We start from the raw sequence: 19,910 nt of genomic DNA, 5'->3' as shown, positions 1-19,910 counted from the left end.
GTGGGCGGGGGCGAGAGCTCGCGGGCCACCAGCGGCTCCGGCTGCGGAGGAGGGCCGTTTGTAGCCCCGCCACGTCCCGCGGCTCCGGGAGCGCCCCGCGGGGGGAGGGGCGGCCGTCCTGGCCGGTCCACCTGGAAGATTGCATCAGCTGCTTGTTGTTGCTGGTTAGGGAAATAAAGATTAGGTTTCGTCAAAATGTTACTACCAGTCCTCACGGATGGAATTGCATTTCAAAGTGTTTAAAGAGGCAGAAGTCTCGGAGGCTGCGGCGCAGGCGCGCAAGCCTAGCGGAGTGGCTGGGCGCGCGGGCGGCGGCGCGGCGACACCTCGCGGATCCGCTGGGGAGCGCAGCGCCGAGGCCCGGCTCCCGGCTGCTTCCCGCCCTTCCTCCTTGGAATATGCTTTTCCCGGGGTCTTTTTACGTTACCCCGTGGGACAGACCTTCCATACTTTTAAGCTCGCCCTTTTGTCGTGAAAAGCTCCCTACAGTGTTTTGGGTTTTTTCTTTCCGCTTTTTCGTGTGTGTTTTTGTTTTCGGTTCTGCATTTTTCCTCCACAAACCCCTTCTTGGAAAGCTTCCCCTTTACACGAGGATCAAAGGGTACAGGGGAGAGCTTGAAGAGAACCAGGGCAGCGGGGCGGCCATCACCCCTTGCTTTGTTCCCAACGTCCAGTGGGCGACGGGAAGCCCCGAGCGGCGGGCATGAGTCCTTGAAAAAACATTCGAGAGCCGGCCGCAGCCACTACTCATCCCCTGAGGCCAGGGCCCCTGGAGGGCGCGGTGCAGGCGGGCGAGGGACGGTGCCGGCCCTGCTGCGCAGGTCTGTGGCTTAAATAACAAAAGAGCTTCCCTCAGATCACCTAAACCTCTAACTTCTGGCTTCAGGATTTCCCCCTTTTCCATATAAACCTGGCGGCCTTCGCCGCCCCACGCCCGTCCTGTGCCACCCGGTATCCGTACCCCACCAAGACGGAGAAGATTCTCCTGGCGCTCGGCTCGCAGATGACGCTAGTGCAGGTAATCGGGGCCCACGAGCCCCGACCCTCCCTCGGCGAGGCTGAGCGGCGGCTCTGCGCCTCCCGCCGCTGGGCACGGGTGGGCCGAGACCGGCCGTCCGGACGCTGCCGCCGCTCTGCCTGAGGCTGGTGCGGGGCGGGCCCAGGGCCGGAGCGGTGGTCTGGGGAGTTGCTGCGTCTCCGACCGTCTTCCGGAGGCTTGGCGCAGCAGGGGTCGTGTGGCCCTTGCTAAGGAGGGCAGGGCAAAGGCGAGCGCGGAGCTCTGAGGTGTGCGGGCCATGCGCGCGGCGGTGGCTCCAGCGGGCACTACCCCGCAGTGATTTGCGTCGGGGTCGCCCGAGGGCTCGTTAAAACACACGCTGCCGCCGCCCCCCACCCAGCCCGGCGTTCGCAGGAGGTCCTGGCCGGGGACGGTGCTTTGTATTTCTAACACGTTCTTGGGGTGATGCGTAAGCTGCTGGCCGCACCACACTTTGAAAACCAGGCAGAAGGGCACCCCACATTGGGGCCCCATGTTAAAGGTCAAGTTACAGGGTACCTTTCAAGTTGACCGCTCCTGACAGAGCTAGTAGGTGGGCTGGAAAGGCCAGAAGCGGGTTTGGGAGGTTTTTCTTTTTTAAGAGGCACCCTGGGCCTTAGCTAGACTCCGCGCGGCTTTGCTGGCGTTATCTTTGTCCTTGGGTTAAGAGGCAGATCTCAGATGGCGGGTACCTGGTCAAGTGCATAGGGGCGGCCTAAGCTTGCTCCATTTCTAGCGAGCAGAACTGCTGTGCACAGGTTTCCCTCCGTGGCGGCATCTGATGCTCGCAAAACCCGGTGAGGTAGAGCACGTGTTGTCAGCCTTTCGCAGGTGATGTAACCAAGGCAGGAGAAGGCTGTGTTGAGGGGTAGAGGTGGGCCTGGAAACGCCGCGGGTCCATACCACGTGCTCTGGCCGGCACACCAGTTTCCTTTCCTAAATGCAGTGACGTGACTTTCATGCGTGCAGGCAGAGCAGATTCAGAAAGAGGAGAGGAGGTGCTACCTGAGCTGAGAAGTCGCGTCCGTGGCAGTAGCACTGCATCACTGCATTTGTGAAACTTTGGTCGTTCCATGACGGGTATAGTAAGTGAGAACCCCAAAGTAACAGGGAACGTTTAACTACTAAATAACATAAAAATTGCTTTCCAGAGTATTTAAGATTATCATTTTAGGAATTACTAGAAAGTTGGACGAAGCATGAAAATTGACTTGTACTCAGACTTATTAAAACTGTAATAAGCATTTTTCTGCTTGTTTTCAGAATACAGTTGTAGAGAAAAACAAACATCTCTTCTGCTTTATATTACCAGGCAATAGTATTAATAGTGATTTGCTGCAGCACTGGAGGGGAAAATTAATTTAGTGTTCTTGGCTTAATATCTGTTTAACACAAAACTATGAACTTTCAATGATTTTCACAAGTAGTTTTAAAATAAATCCATTCAGAAAAACTTAAGAAAATAGATGCATACATTCAAATTTGACTTTAAACTGGTAGGCTATTTATTTTCAAAATACACTAATTTATAGAGCTATTTAAATAGTTCACTTTGATGTCAACAGTAAAATATTAACTTATTGATTACATAGTTCCATGTTTAATACTTGCCATTCTTTCAGACAGAGAGCAACAAATGTTTATGGCATATTTAGGACATTTTTAGCTACGAAAAGTATTATTTGGCATTAGCAGAGACATTTAAATTTTCACCTGTGGTAGTTTTTCTGAGTTGCAATACAAGTAGCTGTCATTCTAATACAGAATCAAATTATTCTCTACCTGTAATGATAGTTCAAATACAAATAATTCTTTTTGCGTTAAGATCTTGGTAAGACTATTGCATTTTTCTAATTTACATGAAGTTTTTGTTCATGTAATGAAAATCTTTCCCATTATATTTTCTCTCACACTAGTCTTCAAATAAAAATGCATGCAAATATGTAATTTTTAAATGGGGCAAAGAAAGGTAATTATTGATAATTATAATTGATACCTATTTAATGATTTCCAAGTTTTATAATAAATGAAGTTGGTTTCTGGAACTTTAAAGTGATAAATGGAAAAAATCAAACGTATAGAATAACCAAGGGACCCTTATATACCATTCAGGTTGGGTCCACCTCTTCTCCATTAGGCACAACGGAATGTCTGTGTAAGAAAAAATATATATATTTATGAATATAAGGGGTTTGTATAAGTCAGACATTTACTAAACATCCAAAGCAAATTCTGACACTGTGGAAACCAAATAAATTATGTCAATACATTTCACTTCTGGGGAAAAAATATCGAGTTGTGATCTGAATAAAGCTTTTGAGCCCTGCAACTTAGACCCCTGTTTCATGAATCAGTGAATAAATTTCTCCTGTGGAGTCAGCCTTCTTGAGAAGAGTGATCATGTCTTATTCATCTTCATCCTCCCATTTCACCCCAGCCCAGTACTTTCCATATAGTAAACTCTTCATACATGTTTGCAGACTGAATAGGTTCTCACTGGGGAATACTACTGTAATCACCATGTGACTTCCCCAAACATATTGTGGAAAACTGGAGAATGTCTTGAAATCAGACTAAGATATTCTAGTTTTAAAATCCATCTCACTGTAGGGAGCACACAGAGGGCAGCTCGTTAACTTTAATGGTACATGTTCTACAGAACAAGCATATAACTCACCTTATTATTTTTAGTATATCTGGAAATATGTCATATTTTATGTCAATAGACAAATATGGAGGGTTTCCCATATTTCTAGCTCCAGTCTCTATTTCTTGTTTATTATAATACCTCTTGTCTCTGCTTCTCATAATTTATATTAATAAGTTGTAAGCATAATTATTTTATTCCTTAACTACAAGAGTGTCTTTTATTTTTGAACATTTCTTTTACCCTTCATATTTCCCTTTTGGTTGTGTGTCAAGCTATCAAACCTTTCATAAGCAGTACTTTTGCCTTATTTTGCTACTCTGAAGGGTGTAAAACTTGGTCAGCAATCTCCATTAAGCCTGGAAACAGAATGCTGAAACTTTAATGAGGGAATTTTTTTAGGACCACAGAAGTAACTTTTTCTGATAAACAGAAGCTCTAAGGACATTAATCAACACTACATTTTGTTCATTCCTGAAAGATGAGGCAGAGAGAGGTATTCATGCAGCTTTCTTTTTTTTTTCTACTCACTAGACTTAGCAACTTGTCTTAATTTACTATAACTGTTTGCATTATTAATCTGCCATCTTCCTACTAAGATATAAGCATTTTTATAAAATTAACAGGAAGATGATTTGTGTGTGTGTGTGTGTGTGTGTGTGTTTTCACTTTAACCAAAATACTCTATTTTGCTTGGTTCCTATGACCGTTGTTCAAACATTATAAAAATATACTCTCTACTCTCAAAATATAACCAACTTCATTGTGGAATAACAGATATGCGATTGGGGCTTTGTATTACTGTAGGATATGGAGCTTACTCAGGGAATAATTGCCCCTGAAGAAGTTTTTTAAAAGAAGGGCAGATGGGGGCTGTACCAGGTTTCAATATTTCCCATTGTTTATGTGTATATATTTAAAATATATTTGTTTTTTTCTGGATTATAATAGTGAAATGATTTTTTTTATGATCACATTACAGAGTGCAATGCAAGTGGAGTTTGAGACTACATTTTAGTGATTGGATGTTAATGCTCCCTTTTCTTACAGTAGAAGTTTCCAGTTCCTGTGATACAGCCATGTACCATTTGGTTAAATCTGGTGTGTTGCAAGATTTTGCCCCTGTGTTGACATAGCTTTTGCTTGGTATGGAGTGCTTCTGCTGAGATGTGTGTGTACTTATCAACTGCAAGAATTATGGCTACTGTTAAATATTCAACAAAATCTCAGATTGGTCCTTCTACGTTATTCCCAGCGTCAAACTACATGGTGTAGAAGTGAGGTGTTCGATATTTCAGTTGAATGACTGAATCTGCATTGTTAATTCTGTGTGTTCAAAGGTGGACAGATGCCAGAGTACCCCTTGGGTTTACTATAATGATTGCTCTGCCAGTGTGATGAATGTAAACACGGCTGCGTAGGATGAAAGCTACTGGGCTTTCTCTTCCAGCTTCTAGATATTTTGTTCTCTAAGCTTTCGCTGTAAAATACAGTGTTTTTAAAGCTCTGAGTTTGACGTTAAAATGCTGTTGCAGAACCTATCCTTGGTAAGGAGGCCTGTTTCATGTAAAATAGAATTTCAAAAGAATTTGAATGATAACCTGAAGGAATCCATAGTAAGTTAAAGGTAGAGAATCTGAGCTGGTGCTTTTTTACCTTCAGTGAAACGGATGGCGTTTGCATCACTTCATCAGGAAAAAACTTGTGAGCTGATACTCGTGCAGATTTGTTCACCAACTATTGTCTGCTGTTTGCATGACTTAACACAAGAAGATATTCAACACCCCTGACTATATCCAGCCCTTAGGTTGTACTGTAAATTGCTGATAATAAAACACTGGCAAAGTAAATGTATTAGTAGGTTGGGTGCCAGTCAAACTTACGAGATCAGTTTAGAAATAGCCTGTTAGACACCATCAAACCTTTATGGAAAATCTTCTGATGTATAATTAATAAACTCTGTTAAGAACTATGAGTATACAAAACGTAAAAAATGATACGACTCCTATATATGAAAAGCTAGTTAATGCCACCATGACATTTAAAGGTCCCTATTTTTGTAAGTTAGAATTATAAGTATATTGATTGTTTTTAAAATTTGAAGTCCATCGCGTTTTAATAAAAATATGAAGAGTTTCATAAGAATTGGATTTTACACTATGTGGTACTGTGTGTTGCTTGTATTAAGAGTTAAGGTCAGGGACTTCCCTGGCGATCCAGTGGTTAAGACTTCGCCTTCCAATGCAGGGGGTGCGGGTTCGATACCTGGTGGCGGAGCTAAGATCCCACAGGCGTTGCGGCCACAAAACCGAAACATAAAACAGAAGCAATATTGTAACAAATTCAATAATGACTTTAAAAAAAGTGTTAAGGTCAGTTAAGATTTAAGATTAGCCTCTGAATTACATGATGTTTAGTAAAGAAAGTAACAAAAAAAGTTTGGGAGTTGGATTCTAATAAATATAAGTGACATAGGCATGGGGGAAGTTGCAGGCTGTCCTCTGTGAGCAAAAGGAACAGAGAAGGACATAAAACACCTCTGATTGCTGAAGGGAGTAGTGGTCAGGAGAAGATAGGTTGGTACCAACCATAAAGGAGATGAATGAACACTTTTTAGGGGAGCATGGATGACATTCACAGATCTTAATTTTCAGAGTTGGCAAGGATGTCAGAAACCATGAAGTTCTGAAAAGATGAATGAGTTATCTAAACTCACGCAGCCTGTTTTTGGCTAAGTCAGAACAGGAAACCAGGTCTCTTTCCATTATACCACAGTTAGAGGATGACAGGACATGCATGAAGATGTGAAGACGTTAAGTAAGTAATTAAATCATAACGGTGCATCAACACTTGAATTTGACGATGGTTGTTAAGATCCATTCAAGTGGATAGAATGGAAGATAGGGAAGTTCGAAAAAATACTGTTCTAAAATTCCCAGTTGGTACTCATGAGGACATGGGCGAACATTTTGGCCATGCCTTGGAGAATAGAGGGAGGTTTGAGGGGAAATGGGCCAGGCATTTCATGCTTCCATAGTGCAGGTTCACCCATGTATCATAGTTAATCACGTGTAGCTCTTTTAGTCCTTCTGTGTGTGCAGGGCACAAAGTTTATTCATTCCTAGCACTTAATATCATGGCTAAAGCACAGGAGCTACTCAGTATGTGTTTGTTGAATGAACAGTCCCAGAAGTTGTCTGTTTGTAGAGGTTGGAGGAGACAGAGAATTCAAAGTCAGACTAAACCCTAGTAATAATAGCACAGCTTGGCAGGAAGAGGGGTTGGTGGAGTCGAAGGCTTCTGAAATGCCGTGGTGAGATACTACACCACTGTACATAAATTTGAGGACAGTTATCATTGCTTAAGACACAAAGGGAGGTAACACTGAATATATATTATATATGATATGGTTTGTGCGTATATAAACTGGGGAAGACTACCATGTTTTACCCATGGGGGAGAAAAGGAAAAAATTGTAGTTTTGTTTTTTTAATGTAGGATTCACCACAGGTTCATTCAATAATTAAGGCTTGAGTAATGTGCAAAAGTTGTGTATTTATAGTATAAATTTAAAAAAGAAAAAAAAAATCCAGTGCAAGCATCACCACGCAAACCATTAGTGTACTGTGGAGTCATGTTACGGAAAAAATTGGTAGAAAAACGTAATCCTCTTCCCACTTTTCATCCTTTTCAAGGCAAGTATTGGCCTTTCATGTTTTCAATATATATATTCTGATGATAGCTTGATGTTTAAAAAGAAATGTCAAGTGACATTTTAGCCTCTAGAAATCCAGTAGCACCTTAAACAAAAACAATGGAACTGACCTTGTTTTGCAGTGTTCATTTCTTTGCCATCACCTGTTTGGAAGCACTAGATTTTGAGCTTAAAGCTGGGTATTATTTGGCTTTTTTCTCTCTCTCTGCTAGTCTGATTGCTCTGTCTCTGACTGTTTTGCCAGCTCCTACCTCCTTAATTGCTGGAGGTTTCCAGGGTTTGGTCCTTGACCCTCTTTGCATTCTGTCTGCTCTCACAGCTTCAGCTCTCACCTCTGTGCATTTGACCCGAATCTGATCTTCCTTGCCCTTAGATCTCAGATGCCATTTTTATTTTCTTGCTGCACATTTCACCTGTATGCTTTTCTAGTATCTCAGGCTAAACATTCCCAAACCAAACGCATCATTTCACCCTCAAACAATTCTACTTTCTCAAATTGGCACTATCTTCTCTTCTTACACAAGTTTGATAACTCAAGGGCATCTCTTTCTTCCTTCTTAGTTACCTACCACAGTGTCTCGGGAATTTGACTTATATTTGTTCCCGTGTCGTCTTTGTTGGAAACACACTTCCCTACCCATTATCCCTGACCTATTCCTTCAAAATCTAGCTTAAATTCTTCATGAAGTCTTGAGTCACATCAAAGTAACCCCTCCTTCCGTTGCACTCCTGTAACATTATATTTTAATGCGTCTTAAGCCATTTATCACATTCTTTCCTATATTATTTGTTTTTTTATTGAAGTAAGTTGGTTTACAATGTGTTAATTACTGCTGTACAGCAAAGTGATTCAGTTATACATATATACACACACACACACACACACACACATACACACACACGCACACACATATATATTCTTTTCTGTTATATTCTTTTCCATTACGGTTTATCACAGGATATTGCATATACTTCTCTGTGCTCTACAGTAGGACCTTGTTGTTTATCCATCCCGTATATAAAAACTCACATCGGCTCGTCCCAAACTCCCAGTCCATCCCTCCCCCAAACCCCTGCCCCTTGGCAACCATCAGTCTGTTCCCCATGTCTATGATTCTGTTTCTGTTTCATAGTTAGGTTCATTTGTGTCATATTTTGGATTCCACATATAAATGATATCATATGGTATTTGTCTTTCTTTTTCTGGCGTACTTCACTTAGTATGATAATCTCTAGGTCCATCATGTTGATGCAAATGGCATTATTTCATTCTTTTTTATGGCTGAGTAATATTCCATTGTATATATGTACCACATCTTCTTTATCTATTCATCTGTTGATGGACATTTAGGTTACTTTCATGTCTTGGCTGTTGTGAATAGATACTAGAGTTATTTGTGTACTCTCCTACCTTTCTTACTAGACTGAAAATTTTATGGCAAAGCCCTTCAATATTTTTTTTATTCCCAGAATACTGTTAGTGCTCATTCTGTGTAGTAAGTGCTCAGCACATTTGTTGAATGAATGAATGAATGAATGGATATAAATGTCCAATACTGTTATGTCATGAAGATATGTAATGATCAGAGATTATGAGAGAGGCTTAGGTCCTTTCTGGGAAAGTAATTGTAGGATGGGTAATTTTTTTATGGTGTGTTAATTGAGAAATAAAACTCTTTTAGGTGTCAAACTGGTTTGCTAATGCAAGACGTCGGCTTAAGAATACTGTTCGACAGCCAGATTTAAGCTGGGCCTTAAGAATAAAGTTGTACAATAAGTATGTTCAAGGAAACGCTGAGCGGCTGAGTGTAAGCAGTGATGACTCATGTTCTGAAGGTTTGTTAGTATTTTTATCTTGCTTTCTTTGCTCTGCCTTTGTAAGGGGACATTCACTTCAATTGCTGTTTTTAAGGTTGGTCCCACAAAACATGATGGTGCCATAATGGTTCTTTTTTATTGCATGAGGTAGCTTTACTTTTACAATACTGTAAATGACCAGCCAAATTATGGCTGCTTCCTCTTGTTCATAGATTTATCATGTGTCAGAATAACATTTTTTGTGAAGTTCATTAAAATTAACATACCAAAGGGAGAGATTATATAGATTCCTGCTTTCCTTTGCCTAAAAATTAATCTTAACTATCAAAGATAATTTTATACACTTTAAATATTCTTCCTATATATATTTTAAATCACTAAATGTAACAGTTGGGTGGCTGGGGAGAAGTATGTGTAAGTACTACCTGGTGATATTTTTCCCCCTTAGATGGAGAAAATCCTCCACGGAACCACATGAATGAAGAAGGCTATAATAATCCAGTTCACCATCCTGTGATTAAAAGTGAGAGCTCAGTCATAAAAGCTGGAGTGAGGCCAGAGTCACGGGCCAATGAGGACTACGTATCGCCCCCCAAATACAAGAGCAGCTTGTTGAATCGTTACCTTAACGACTCTTTGAGACACGTCATGGTCACAGATGCTGCCATGATGGGAAAGACAAGGCAGAGAAACCATTCAGGATCTTTTAGTTCCAATGAATTTGAGGAGGAATTGGTATCTCCCTCATCGTCAGAAACCGAAGGCCATTTCGTGTATCGCACAGGTAAGTCTGTGCTTTTCGTGATACCTGTTTGAAACAGAATTAAAGCTGCAGCAGAGGGCTTTCTTTTGACAGGTGTAAAGGCATAATTTTTTTTGCTTGTGCATCAGATTATGTACATATGGCCTATAATTCAGTTTGAAAGCTTTCATTTTGTTCTTAATTAGGAGATACACTTGTTAGTAGATGATGGTTTACTGGGAAGTTTTCATCCTTAAAAATTTTTGATCTTAGTGATAAACATTCTTACAGGAGATATGTATTGGCTATGAATAAAGTATAATGGAGGAATATCCCAGATTATAACCAGCCATGCGAATACTCTGTGCTCCATCTTTTCTCTTAAGTTCTTTGATTGCTTATAGTGATGGAAAATGAACACAAAGTAGCATGGGTGCCAAGACGTTTGTGAAGGAAACGTGGCTTAAATTGCTTTGGAAATTTTACTTTTATTCCTGAAACACACAAGTAGGGCTGTAAGTAGCTTTGAAAGTTTTGCTTTTAGTCCGGAAAGAGTGAATCAATTTCTACGTGTCCACAACTTTCAGATGGAGTGGCAAGTCTGGTAAAATTTTCTGTCTTGACTTCAGTGCTTCATTACAAAGGATTGTGTGCCCTACATCTGGTGTAGGTAGACTCCGGGTCCTGAAAATGCCAGGCAGTGAGATTTAGAAATGTTACCCCTGGAATTAGTAACTTCAGGGCGCATGCAGCTCAGCCGTATTATGTCACAGATGATAAAGCCCCGACCAAGGAGACGCAGTGAGTTACTCTTCTCCAGATCGGTGGTGTAGCTGAGCCTGCACAAGAGGTTGGAGGAGCCTAACTACTGCTAGACGACTATTACCGCTACTGTTACACATATTGCCACCAGTCATTTATTGAATAGTTGTGATATGCTAGGTTCTACGCAGTACTACACAAGTACTACTACATTTAGTCCTTATAACATCAAGGAGCTTGATATGTGAACAGTAGAGCTTTATAAAGAAATTTAAAGTTGGTCTGTTTAATATATCCTTAAGGTTATTTAGCCAGATATCTGATTTTTAAGTGTCTACAAATATGTACAAGATCTGTGAGGATTCAGAGGAAATCTCAATACATTTTGGACTTCATCTCATTTTCTGTTTGTATCTCCAACTCCAACAATGAAAACAACTCCAAACACTCAGAAATACATAGCCTTGTAAATAATAAATTGGGTCTAGAAAGAAGTAAAAGGTGCAGTAAAAGATAATTTAGCCAATAATGAAAAATTTAAAACTATCTACTAATATCTAACTGACAGAACTTGTAAGTAATTCAGAATGTTTGAGAAAAAGGAAAATAAACCAAGTCATTCAAGTAGAGATAATTGAAAAAGAATAAACAGAAAACAAAAAGTGGTAAAATGGAAGCTGAAAAATAGATAAAAATCAAGAGTTGGCTCTTTGAAGTCAGTAGTAAAAACACTCAAGCAGGGGCTTCCCTGGTGGCGCAGTGGTTGGGAGTCCGCCTGCCAATGCAGGGGACATGGGTTCGTGCCCCGGTCCGGGAGGATCCTGCGTGCCGGGGAGCGGCTGGGCCCGTGAGTCTTGGCCGCTGAGCCTGCACGTCCGGAGCCTGTGCTCTGCAACGTGAAAGGCCCGCGTATCGCAAAAAAAAACCTCGAGCAAAAATGGACACAAATTGAAGTTGGAAATAAGAAAGGATATAGCAGTCATTATATAGTTATTAAACAAAAAATATTTTTAAAAATTATGATAAAGTACTATGCACAATTGTTTGACAGTATACTGTATGCAAATGTATGGATGAAGTGAATTGCTGTTATCCACACAAATTAAATTATTCATTCATAATAAGAAAAGGTTTAAATGACCGCTAATGCAGGAAAAATTAAGGTTTTTAGTAAACTCAGTTCCCAAGACACTTGATAACTTGGTAGATCCATTGGATTTTTTTTCAAACTTTGAAGAAATAATTAATTCCTATGCTTTATACATTTTTCTGGAACATATAAAAGCATGGGAAGTATCCCAGCTTTTAAAAATGTAAATGTTATCCTAATCCCAAACCAGATTAAGATAGCATAAAACTCAAAATTTTTATTTGTACTACTGATACTGACTATGAAACAACATGGGAAATATTGTAAGGTTAAGTGAAAAAATTTTAATTGTGGATACACTGAGTATAATTATGACAAGTGTGTATGGACAAAAACAAAGATAAAAACAATGAAAATTACAATTTGATGAGGGGGTGTAATTGAAGAACCATTGTTTAAAATTTTTTTTCTTGTAAATTTATGTTGCCCAGTAAAAACAAGGTCACGTGCCTATGAAAGTTCCTCAGTGTGTTGGGTCTTCTGAAAATCCATGCTCTTTTCCAAGGTGACAAAATGTAAAGTCAAAGAGGGACTAGCATGCCTGTATAGTTGATGCTTTTCGAAGTGAAGTAGCTTGGCCATGTATTTTTATTAAAGCATTCCAAATGCACTTGGTCCGTGTCATGGACTATTCACTTGCCAAATTCTAGTTTTAAATCAAACCTATCTTTTAGTTATGCAAGCGATGAGATGGCAGCCTAGACACGTAAACTTCTGGATTTGCGTGAATATGTATAAGCTTAAAAAGAACAGAACACAGTTTTGGGGTTTGTGGATGGAGAATGAGGAAAGACTGGTTGGTCTCAAACTGGTCTACTAAATTTCAGACGAAGACAGTAAATGGCTGTCTTCTGTGGGAATTGAGTGACAATGCTGCTGCAGTTGTATCTGGGTTAGCAGTCATGCATAAGTGAACAGAGAATTTCAGTAAATACTTTCTGAACAACTGCTTTGGTTTTCTCTGGCATACAGGCTATTCTGAATCCCTTCAGTTCCTTCTGGTTGTATCTTATCTTCCTCATCCAAACAACAACCTTCTAAGTCTGCTCTCAAACACCATCCCCTCCACCACCCTAGTTCTATAGTAGTACAAAGATTTCAGCTTAAAAATTTTTTTTTTTCAAAAGAGATCACCTTTAAGTACAAGTTATTGGTTTATCTGTGCTGAGAAATCGTATCCATTTTTCCATCCATTTTTGTAAGACAGCTGCTATCACATGATGCATTTCCCTAAATATAGGGAGTCAAAAAGCCAAGTGAAAGAAAGAGTTGGTGTTTGGAAGGGTAATGTATCACTGAATTTCATTTCACTTGTTAAACTCTAGCAGGGAGAAGTCTGGTAGATTATAAAGCAGTAATCCTAATTGAAGATATTATTAGATACCATCCAAGTAGGTACAAACATGTTTTTATTGATTTTATGTAGACATTAAATATTTCTCTCTAATCTGCAGTCTCCCACAACATGCAGGAAAAAAAGAAAAGATGTTCTTTTTTCAGGGGCATGGTAGACTCTCAGTAAGCATTCTGACAGCAGCAATTATAACATTAGAATTGATCAGAATTATTAAGGTTATTGCTTCTAAATACAGTTAAGTAATACACAAGAAAATCTAGTCACAGAGTGTCATCTGTTGAATGAAGTCACCTAAATTAAAATTACAATCCTCTTCGTCATGTTAGGTTAACGGATGGTAATTTTCAGATATTCGATGGAGGGGGTCTGGTCTCTGAGGTGTCAGGATGAGGACCCTAGCATCATACGTGCCTCCACTCCTGTTGACTCAGTGTTCAAGTTCCCTAGATGGGGCCATCTGTAAAGGAGCCACCCGCCATCTGTAGCATCTTCCAGAGTGAGTCCTCACTAGAGGCTTTCCTAACTTGGATTTGAGTTTAATTTACCCTAAACCAAGCCTATTAAATTTCCTTCTTCAGTGAGGGAGAAAGGAGACATTTCTAAGAAGTATACTTGGTGAGGGGACTGTCAGGCAAGTCTTGAAACAGGAAGTGTGAACTTCCCTGCTCTGTTGCTGGCACGAGGACAAGTTCCTATTCTGTTCTTTCTTTTCGCAGCTCACAAATGACCAACTTATAAATGGCTAGTACACTCTAATGGTTACTCTCTGAGCCCCACTGCTTCCCCACTGCTTTATGAATTTATATAATTCATAAATTTACTCTGCTGCCACGAGGCTGAATGTTTCAACTTCATCTTGTTAAACTGCCTAAAATCCCTGTTAATTATACACATCTGGTATAGAAAAACCATATTGGCGGATAGAACTCTTTTCTATGTTAGTGTGAATTAATCAGATTAGCTTCCCCTCCACTTGACTGAGGTGAATATCCCTGAAGAAATGGAGATTTTTTTTTTTTTTTTTGCAGTACGCGGCCTCTCACTGTTGTGGCCTCTCCCGTTGCGGAGCACAGGCTCCGGACACACAGGCTCAGCGGCCATGGCTCATGGGCCCAGCCGCTCTGCGGCACGTGGGATCTTCCCGGACCGGGACACAAACCCGTGTCCCCTGCATCGGCAGGCGGACTCTCAACCACTGCGCCACCAGGGAAGCCCCAGAAATGGAGATTTTTGATGGGCAGAAAAAAGTCATTTATTTGGCGCACAGGACTCGTTGGGAGGTGGAGTCCATTTGAATGGCCTGCAAAATGGGGCAAAATGAGGGAACTAGGGATTTTGGTTACTGGGGAAAGACAAACAAGGCAGTAGAAAGTAAATCTGGGAGAATGACAAAAAGCTAAATGCCATTTCCAAATGTTTTTTCTTGGCTAATGATGACCCCGGTGGGTGGTGGAGATGGTCTTTTTTCGTTCTCTCCCTGCACACTTGTGTACTTTAGAATTTAAACTGATACTATCAGTAGTAAAAGCCAGGGACGCTCATGAGTTCAGTAAACCATTGGATTAGCCCGGGATTTAACCCTAATTTATAGCACAGTTTCTTTGGCGAAATGGCGCTCTCCATTCTAAACTGCTGACTTCACAGTAAACTGGGGCACAAGTCCTTCATGTACGAGGTGCCCTTTCATGCCTTCATACCGCAAATAAAAACGTTCTAGGCTCGCTGGAGCCCTGGGCCTTACTCATCAAAGAAATCGTAGTTTAAGTGAAGCAGAGGAAAGATTTAAAGAACTGCCTTGTCAGATCCTTTTGAACAGTGAATAATCATTCCTAATTTGTTTCATCAATTTTAGGTGTTTGTGGGTAGCTTAAAGAAAGCTTCATGGTAGTTGACAGAAGGCTTTGTCAAGAGCCAGCTGTTAAGGATAGCATGGATTTCTGTGTACATGCTAGTTTCTCTTTGGAATTTTGTTGACCAGTAAGTCGACTTTGGATACTTTCATCTTCTTTTATTTCCCTTTTTGTGCTTGTCACTTCCTTGTTTTTAGTGAAAGATTAAGCTTAGCCCTGTTGGATGATTCCAGACATTCTTTTCCTGGCATGCAAATGACTGTTGATGTACTCCAGCAGAGAATAATAAAACCCTGTATCACCAGCCCAGTTTGTGACATTTAAAGGATACTTGAAAGGTTATCCAATTTTTTGTCCTGTGTCTTTACTGCAGTAATACCTCACCTATCAGATACCATCTGGAAATGAGGTTTTCCACCTAAGTGAAATTTCCAGATAGAAATTTAAGGACCGATTTTAAAAAGATAGAATTTTCTGCTCTCCTAGACTTATAGTATGAAACACAGCATGTGAGGTGTACCTCAGCATCATCCGCTCTCTTCTCTAAACTCCCTGCTCCTGTTGCTTTTTATGTTTCCACCCTTCAAATCAGTAATTTTAGGATTAACCACAACTGTAAACTTGCTCTCCTGATGCCTTTGAATAAAGAACGATGTCTTTCTGATAGCCTTTTAAAAAGGGATCTTTCCTAATTACTTATTCCAAAGCAGTAACCTTCGAAATGAGACTTACAGAGATTCTGAGCTTTGGGGAGGCTTGGGGTAGAATTATAAAAACTTAATAAGCATGATATTCTGAACACTGTAGATTATTAAATGTTTCTCAGTGATGATGATGGCAGAACACATTCCCATGGATTATTTCTGAAAGGCACATTAGCTTGATCTTTGAAAGTAAATTTTCTTTATGGATTCACTTGCAAAATTTAAATGAAACTGTGTAAGTGTTCCACCTACTGTTAAAAACTGAGAGATTCACGGCAGACAGAAATAGAAAAAGAGAACACATGTTGGCATAAGCAGTTTGCTGGCTCCTTCAGGGGTTAGTTTTTCATTCACTTTTCTTTGTTTGTTATTTGGTATCATGTGAGAGCCTGAGAAAGTCTATATGTAGAAGCTGAGACTTAACAGCGCCATTCAACAACCTGGCTTACAAACAGATCAAAAATATACGGCAGCCTAGCTTAGAAAAAGTACGCATTTTTAGGGCTGTGTCTGATCCTGAGTTTTTTGTCCCTTTATATTGTGTTCCCTCCATGTGGTGCTTTAGAATGACAGCAACTCGTTTCAAATTGGTGTGAATATAGACAGATTGTGTCTGAAATGCAGCTGCATCCTATCTCTTCTTTCATGCAGATACTCACTGCCTTGTGTGTATTAAAAGCTCTCGGAGGCCCTGAAATGGTATTTTATTCATTTTTATAGTCCTCCTAGCACCTAATAGTGTCTTTCACGTATTTGCTCCGGAACTGTTTCTCAAAGAGTTAGTGTTTTCGTGATTTAGTCTGCCTCTTAAATCATGCAAGACATTTTAATGTACATATGTATATGTTGATCTGTGTCTGCAAACATGACAAGGGAAAGGAAATGGTCCTGAATGAGTCGAAATGGGTGGAAAAAAAAAAAGGCAAATGCAAAAAAAGTTAAAACCAGTGGAAAAAAGTAAACAGAATGAAGCTTAAAACTGAGATGTTTAAGAGAGTTGAAATAAAAACTTAGAAAGTATAAAATGAAACTAAACCAATTTTCAAGTTAAAAGAGTGACTTTCAGGAAAATGCAAGGATGATAAATGGAAAAGTTTAGTTGGTTTAAAGAAAATCCACTGAAGAATAAAAAGTATAGCAGACAGGCAAATAAAAAGAAAGGGGACTTTTATGAACTTGACTTCACTAAGTAATGATACCTATTGTCTACTTATCTAGGTCACTGCCTTGTGGGTGAGATTTAAGAAACAAAGCACAGATTTAGATCCAATGATTTAAACTGTTCTGCCCCATTCACTCTCGGGGTTGACGTGACTACTTTGGCTTTTTAAGAATGACTGTTTTTAATCCTATGATAGAATTGGAGAACATCGATGCAGAAATTTTACATTTTCTCTCTTCTCCACATGTAAGAGTAAAGATCCCATACGTTTTACCTGTTTTTCTGTTAAAAACAAGTTTATCAACATGACGTTTTGATTCTGCAGGGGTATCCCCTATATTTTGGCAGGACTGTCTCCTGGCATTCAGTCTGCTGTAACTGATTTTCCGACACTGCATTTCGACTGGCTGGAGTGGTCAGTCACACCTGGTGCAGTTTCGTAGAAATGCTGGTTCATGTCACTGTATTGAAGACTGTGTCAGTATTTCCATTAAGAGACTTTTTTTCATTCCCTAGGGCTTCTAAATAAGTCATAAAAACTCAAGCCAAACTCAAAGCTGGCATAAAAGGACCTTTTTCCCCCTTCTCCTGTGTATAAGGAATATAAGTGCCTAACTCCCGCTAATTCTAACTTCAGTCAGGTTTGTAAACTCTTTACACACTGACAAGACCAAATAAGACCTGTTGACACCTCTCCAGCCTGGGCCTGAAATGAATGTCAAAAAGTTGTTACTGTCTGTGAAAATAACAAGACGTTCTATTTAATGAGCGTGGAAGTGGTTTCTTTTCTTTCTTTCTCTTTTGGTGCGTCACAGTTAGTTTTTCCCTTCTGCCTCCCAACTTTGTTTCTAAAATTAAACAGGTATTTTTCTATGTCAAAATTCGTCTTGTTGATGTAACAGAATTTTTACTCAGAATAAATATGTGTTTTCTTCTAGTCCTGAAGTTTGGTACTTTTAAATTTTGGAAGCTTGTGCTCTTGTTTCCTATTAGAAATTTTATCATTTATAATTGTGAGTTTTGAGGAAGAAAAATAATAATAATAATTTTCACTTTGTTTTTTTTCACATTTGAATTTTTTCATGGTTTTCAGTTTAAATGAAGGATGGCATGTTTAAATAGCAGCTGCATAATGAACCTTTCCTCTCTGTGTTACCTAATTTATCTTACTTTCATTGTACTAAAGAGGAAAACAGGCAAGGATTTTTATAAATTCAGCATTGAACATTAAAGGATCTTCCAGTTCAATCCCTTATTTTGCAGATTAGGAAATTGCTTTGGGCTCTAGGCATTGAAATTGTTGGGTTTTTGTGCAAGTTTACTGGGGTGCTTGGAAATGCAATCCTGATCAGTGGTACAGTGAGTCTACGGCTTTTGGCAATTTCAGGTACTTAATTGACTTTTATTTTTAAAAGCTTGTCATTAGTGTTGAACTTCTTAGAATTTAGGATAGGTGAGTGTGTGCATTTTTAAAAAAACTAATCTATTTTAATGGCTGCAGTGGAAAAGGCTTCACTCATGTTGGTAGATTATAGATTGTAATAGACATCTGGTCTTAACTGTGTTACTAAGGGAAAGAGGAATGGTTTGTAGAAGATCTCTAACAGTTAACTGCTGCTGGGCAAAAGTCTCTTTGTGTGTGTGTGTGTGTGTCTGTGTGTCTGTGTGTAGCAGTAGTAGTAGTAGAATTGAACATAGTTGGGAAAAGAAAGTGGCTTTTGAAAATGACCAGTGGTATCTTCCCCCTGCCGTGGGTCTACCCTGGAGACCTTGAGTCATTACCTGAAAGTGGTCTGAAAAAATGTGAGTGATACTAACAACCCAATTGGAAAGTGGTTTGGGGAACATAGGTTGGACTCAGCTTTAAGCACCGACATCACTCATCAGCTTCTCACAGTGTTGAGTCGTCTTCTCAGGCCAGTAAGGTGCTGCAGTGCGAGATAACACTGAGGTGCTTCGGGGTCAGATTCACCTGTAGCATTTCCTCAGATCAGACACTTCACTAAATTTCACGTAGGAAAAGTAAATTGCTCTGTAGACGTCACCGTGCCACAGGTTGGGCAGCACCTTGCTGTGTGGCCAGGTGGCACTGTGGGTTTGTGTGGTGTCTTCCACCGTCACCCGACTGCGGATGGGGTTAGAAACAGCCTCTCGCCCACTGACTCAGTGCTTTGATATAGTGACCAAGATGGACATCTTTGACGGAAAGCCTGTGTTCCCTTTTTGGTATCATTATATAAAGCAATTTTGCCTTTGATCAGGCTTCATTTAAATGAAGAGAAGAACGTTTTTTAGAATAGCGGCTTTGAGAGGACCAGTTTGGTGAGATGAAATTAAAATGGAAAAACAACGCAAGTGAAAAGGAAATCTTTTAAAGTGCTGAAAAGTAGTCAGAGACAACCATTCACAAAGTGGGATTTCCAAGAAACAGTTGCTGTTTAAGCTTCCACATAGTTGCCCCTGTATTTAAAATTTAGAACTGATAGCCCGTTGATCGAGCCCGTTGATAACCTGATCCATCAGGTTACGATGGGCAGAGCTCTCAGTATGGCAGAGACATTTGAAGTAAGCATACCCTGTTCTGCCAGGACTGTCATTACGACACTAAAACGTACCCTTTTGCTGAGGCCAGAATTCAGAGTCGCTGCTTCCAGTTTCTGCACTGATTTAGACAGCAGATGTGTAAAAGGCAGAGTGGTATTCAGGATCACTTGTCACATGGCTTCGGGGCAAGAGGATGGGTATCTGGCAAGAACAAGAACCCGTAAATGTGACTGGGTCTTACATTTCTAAACGCAAAATCCCTGACCAGAAGTTGCTTGGTGCCAAGTGCCTTTGCTGTGATGTCTTCGCCCAGCACAGAGCTAAATGGCTGCTTGAGAATCCACCAGCCTTCTCTAGTTTGCAGCCCAGGCTGAGTGTTATCATTGTTTTGCATTTTCTTTTATCGTCTTGGATTGCATTTAG

General features: G+C 40.2%; 1 protein-coding gene across 1 annotated transcript in view; it reads left to right on the top strand.

Moving 5' to 3' along the window:
* MKX (mohawk homeobox) overlaps nt 1-19,910 on the top strand; it is a 59,964-nt gene that overhangs the window by 469 nt on the left and 39,585 nt on the right. The window contains exons 2-5 of the mRNA XM_024760069.1: nt 185-197; nt 887-1,018; nt 9,081-9,234; nt 9,665-10,000. Coding sequence (XP_024615837.1) covers nt 185-197; nt 887-1,018; nt 9,081-9,234; nt 9,665-10,000 — 635 coding nt within the window. The remainder of the gene's footprint in view (nt 1-184; nt 198-886; nt 1,019-9,080; nt 9,235-9,664; nt 10,001-19,910) is intronic.

Source organism: Neophocaena asiaeorientalis, unplaced genomic scaffold, assembly GCF_003031525.2.
Source record: "Neophocaena asiaeorientalis asiaeorientalis breed wild unplaced genomic scaffold, Neophocaena_asiaeorientalis_V1.1 scaffold793, whole genome shotgun sequence".
Taxonomy (NCBI): Eukaryota; Metazoa; Chordata; class Mammalia; order Artiodactyla; family Phocoenidae; genus Neophocaena; species Neophocaena asiaeorientalis.
Note: the sequence above shows the minus strand (reverse complement) of the source record. Positions and strands in the feature narration are given on the sequence as shown.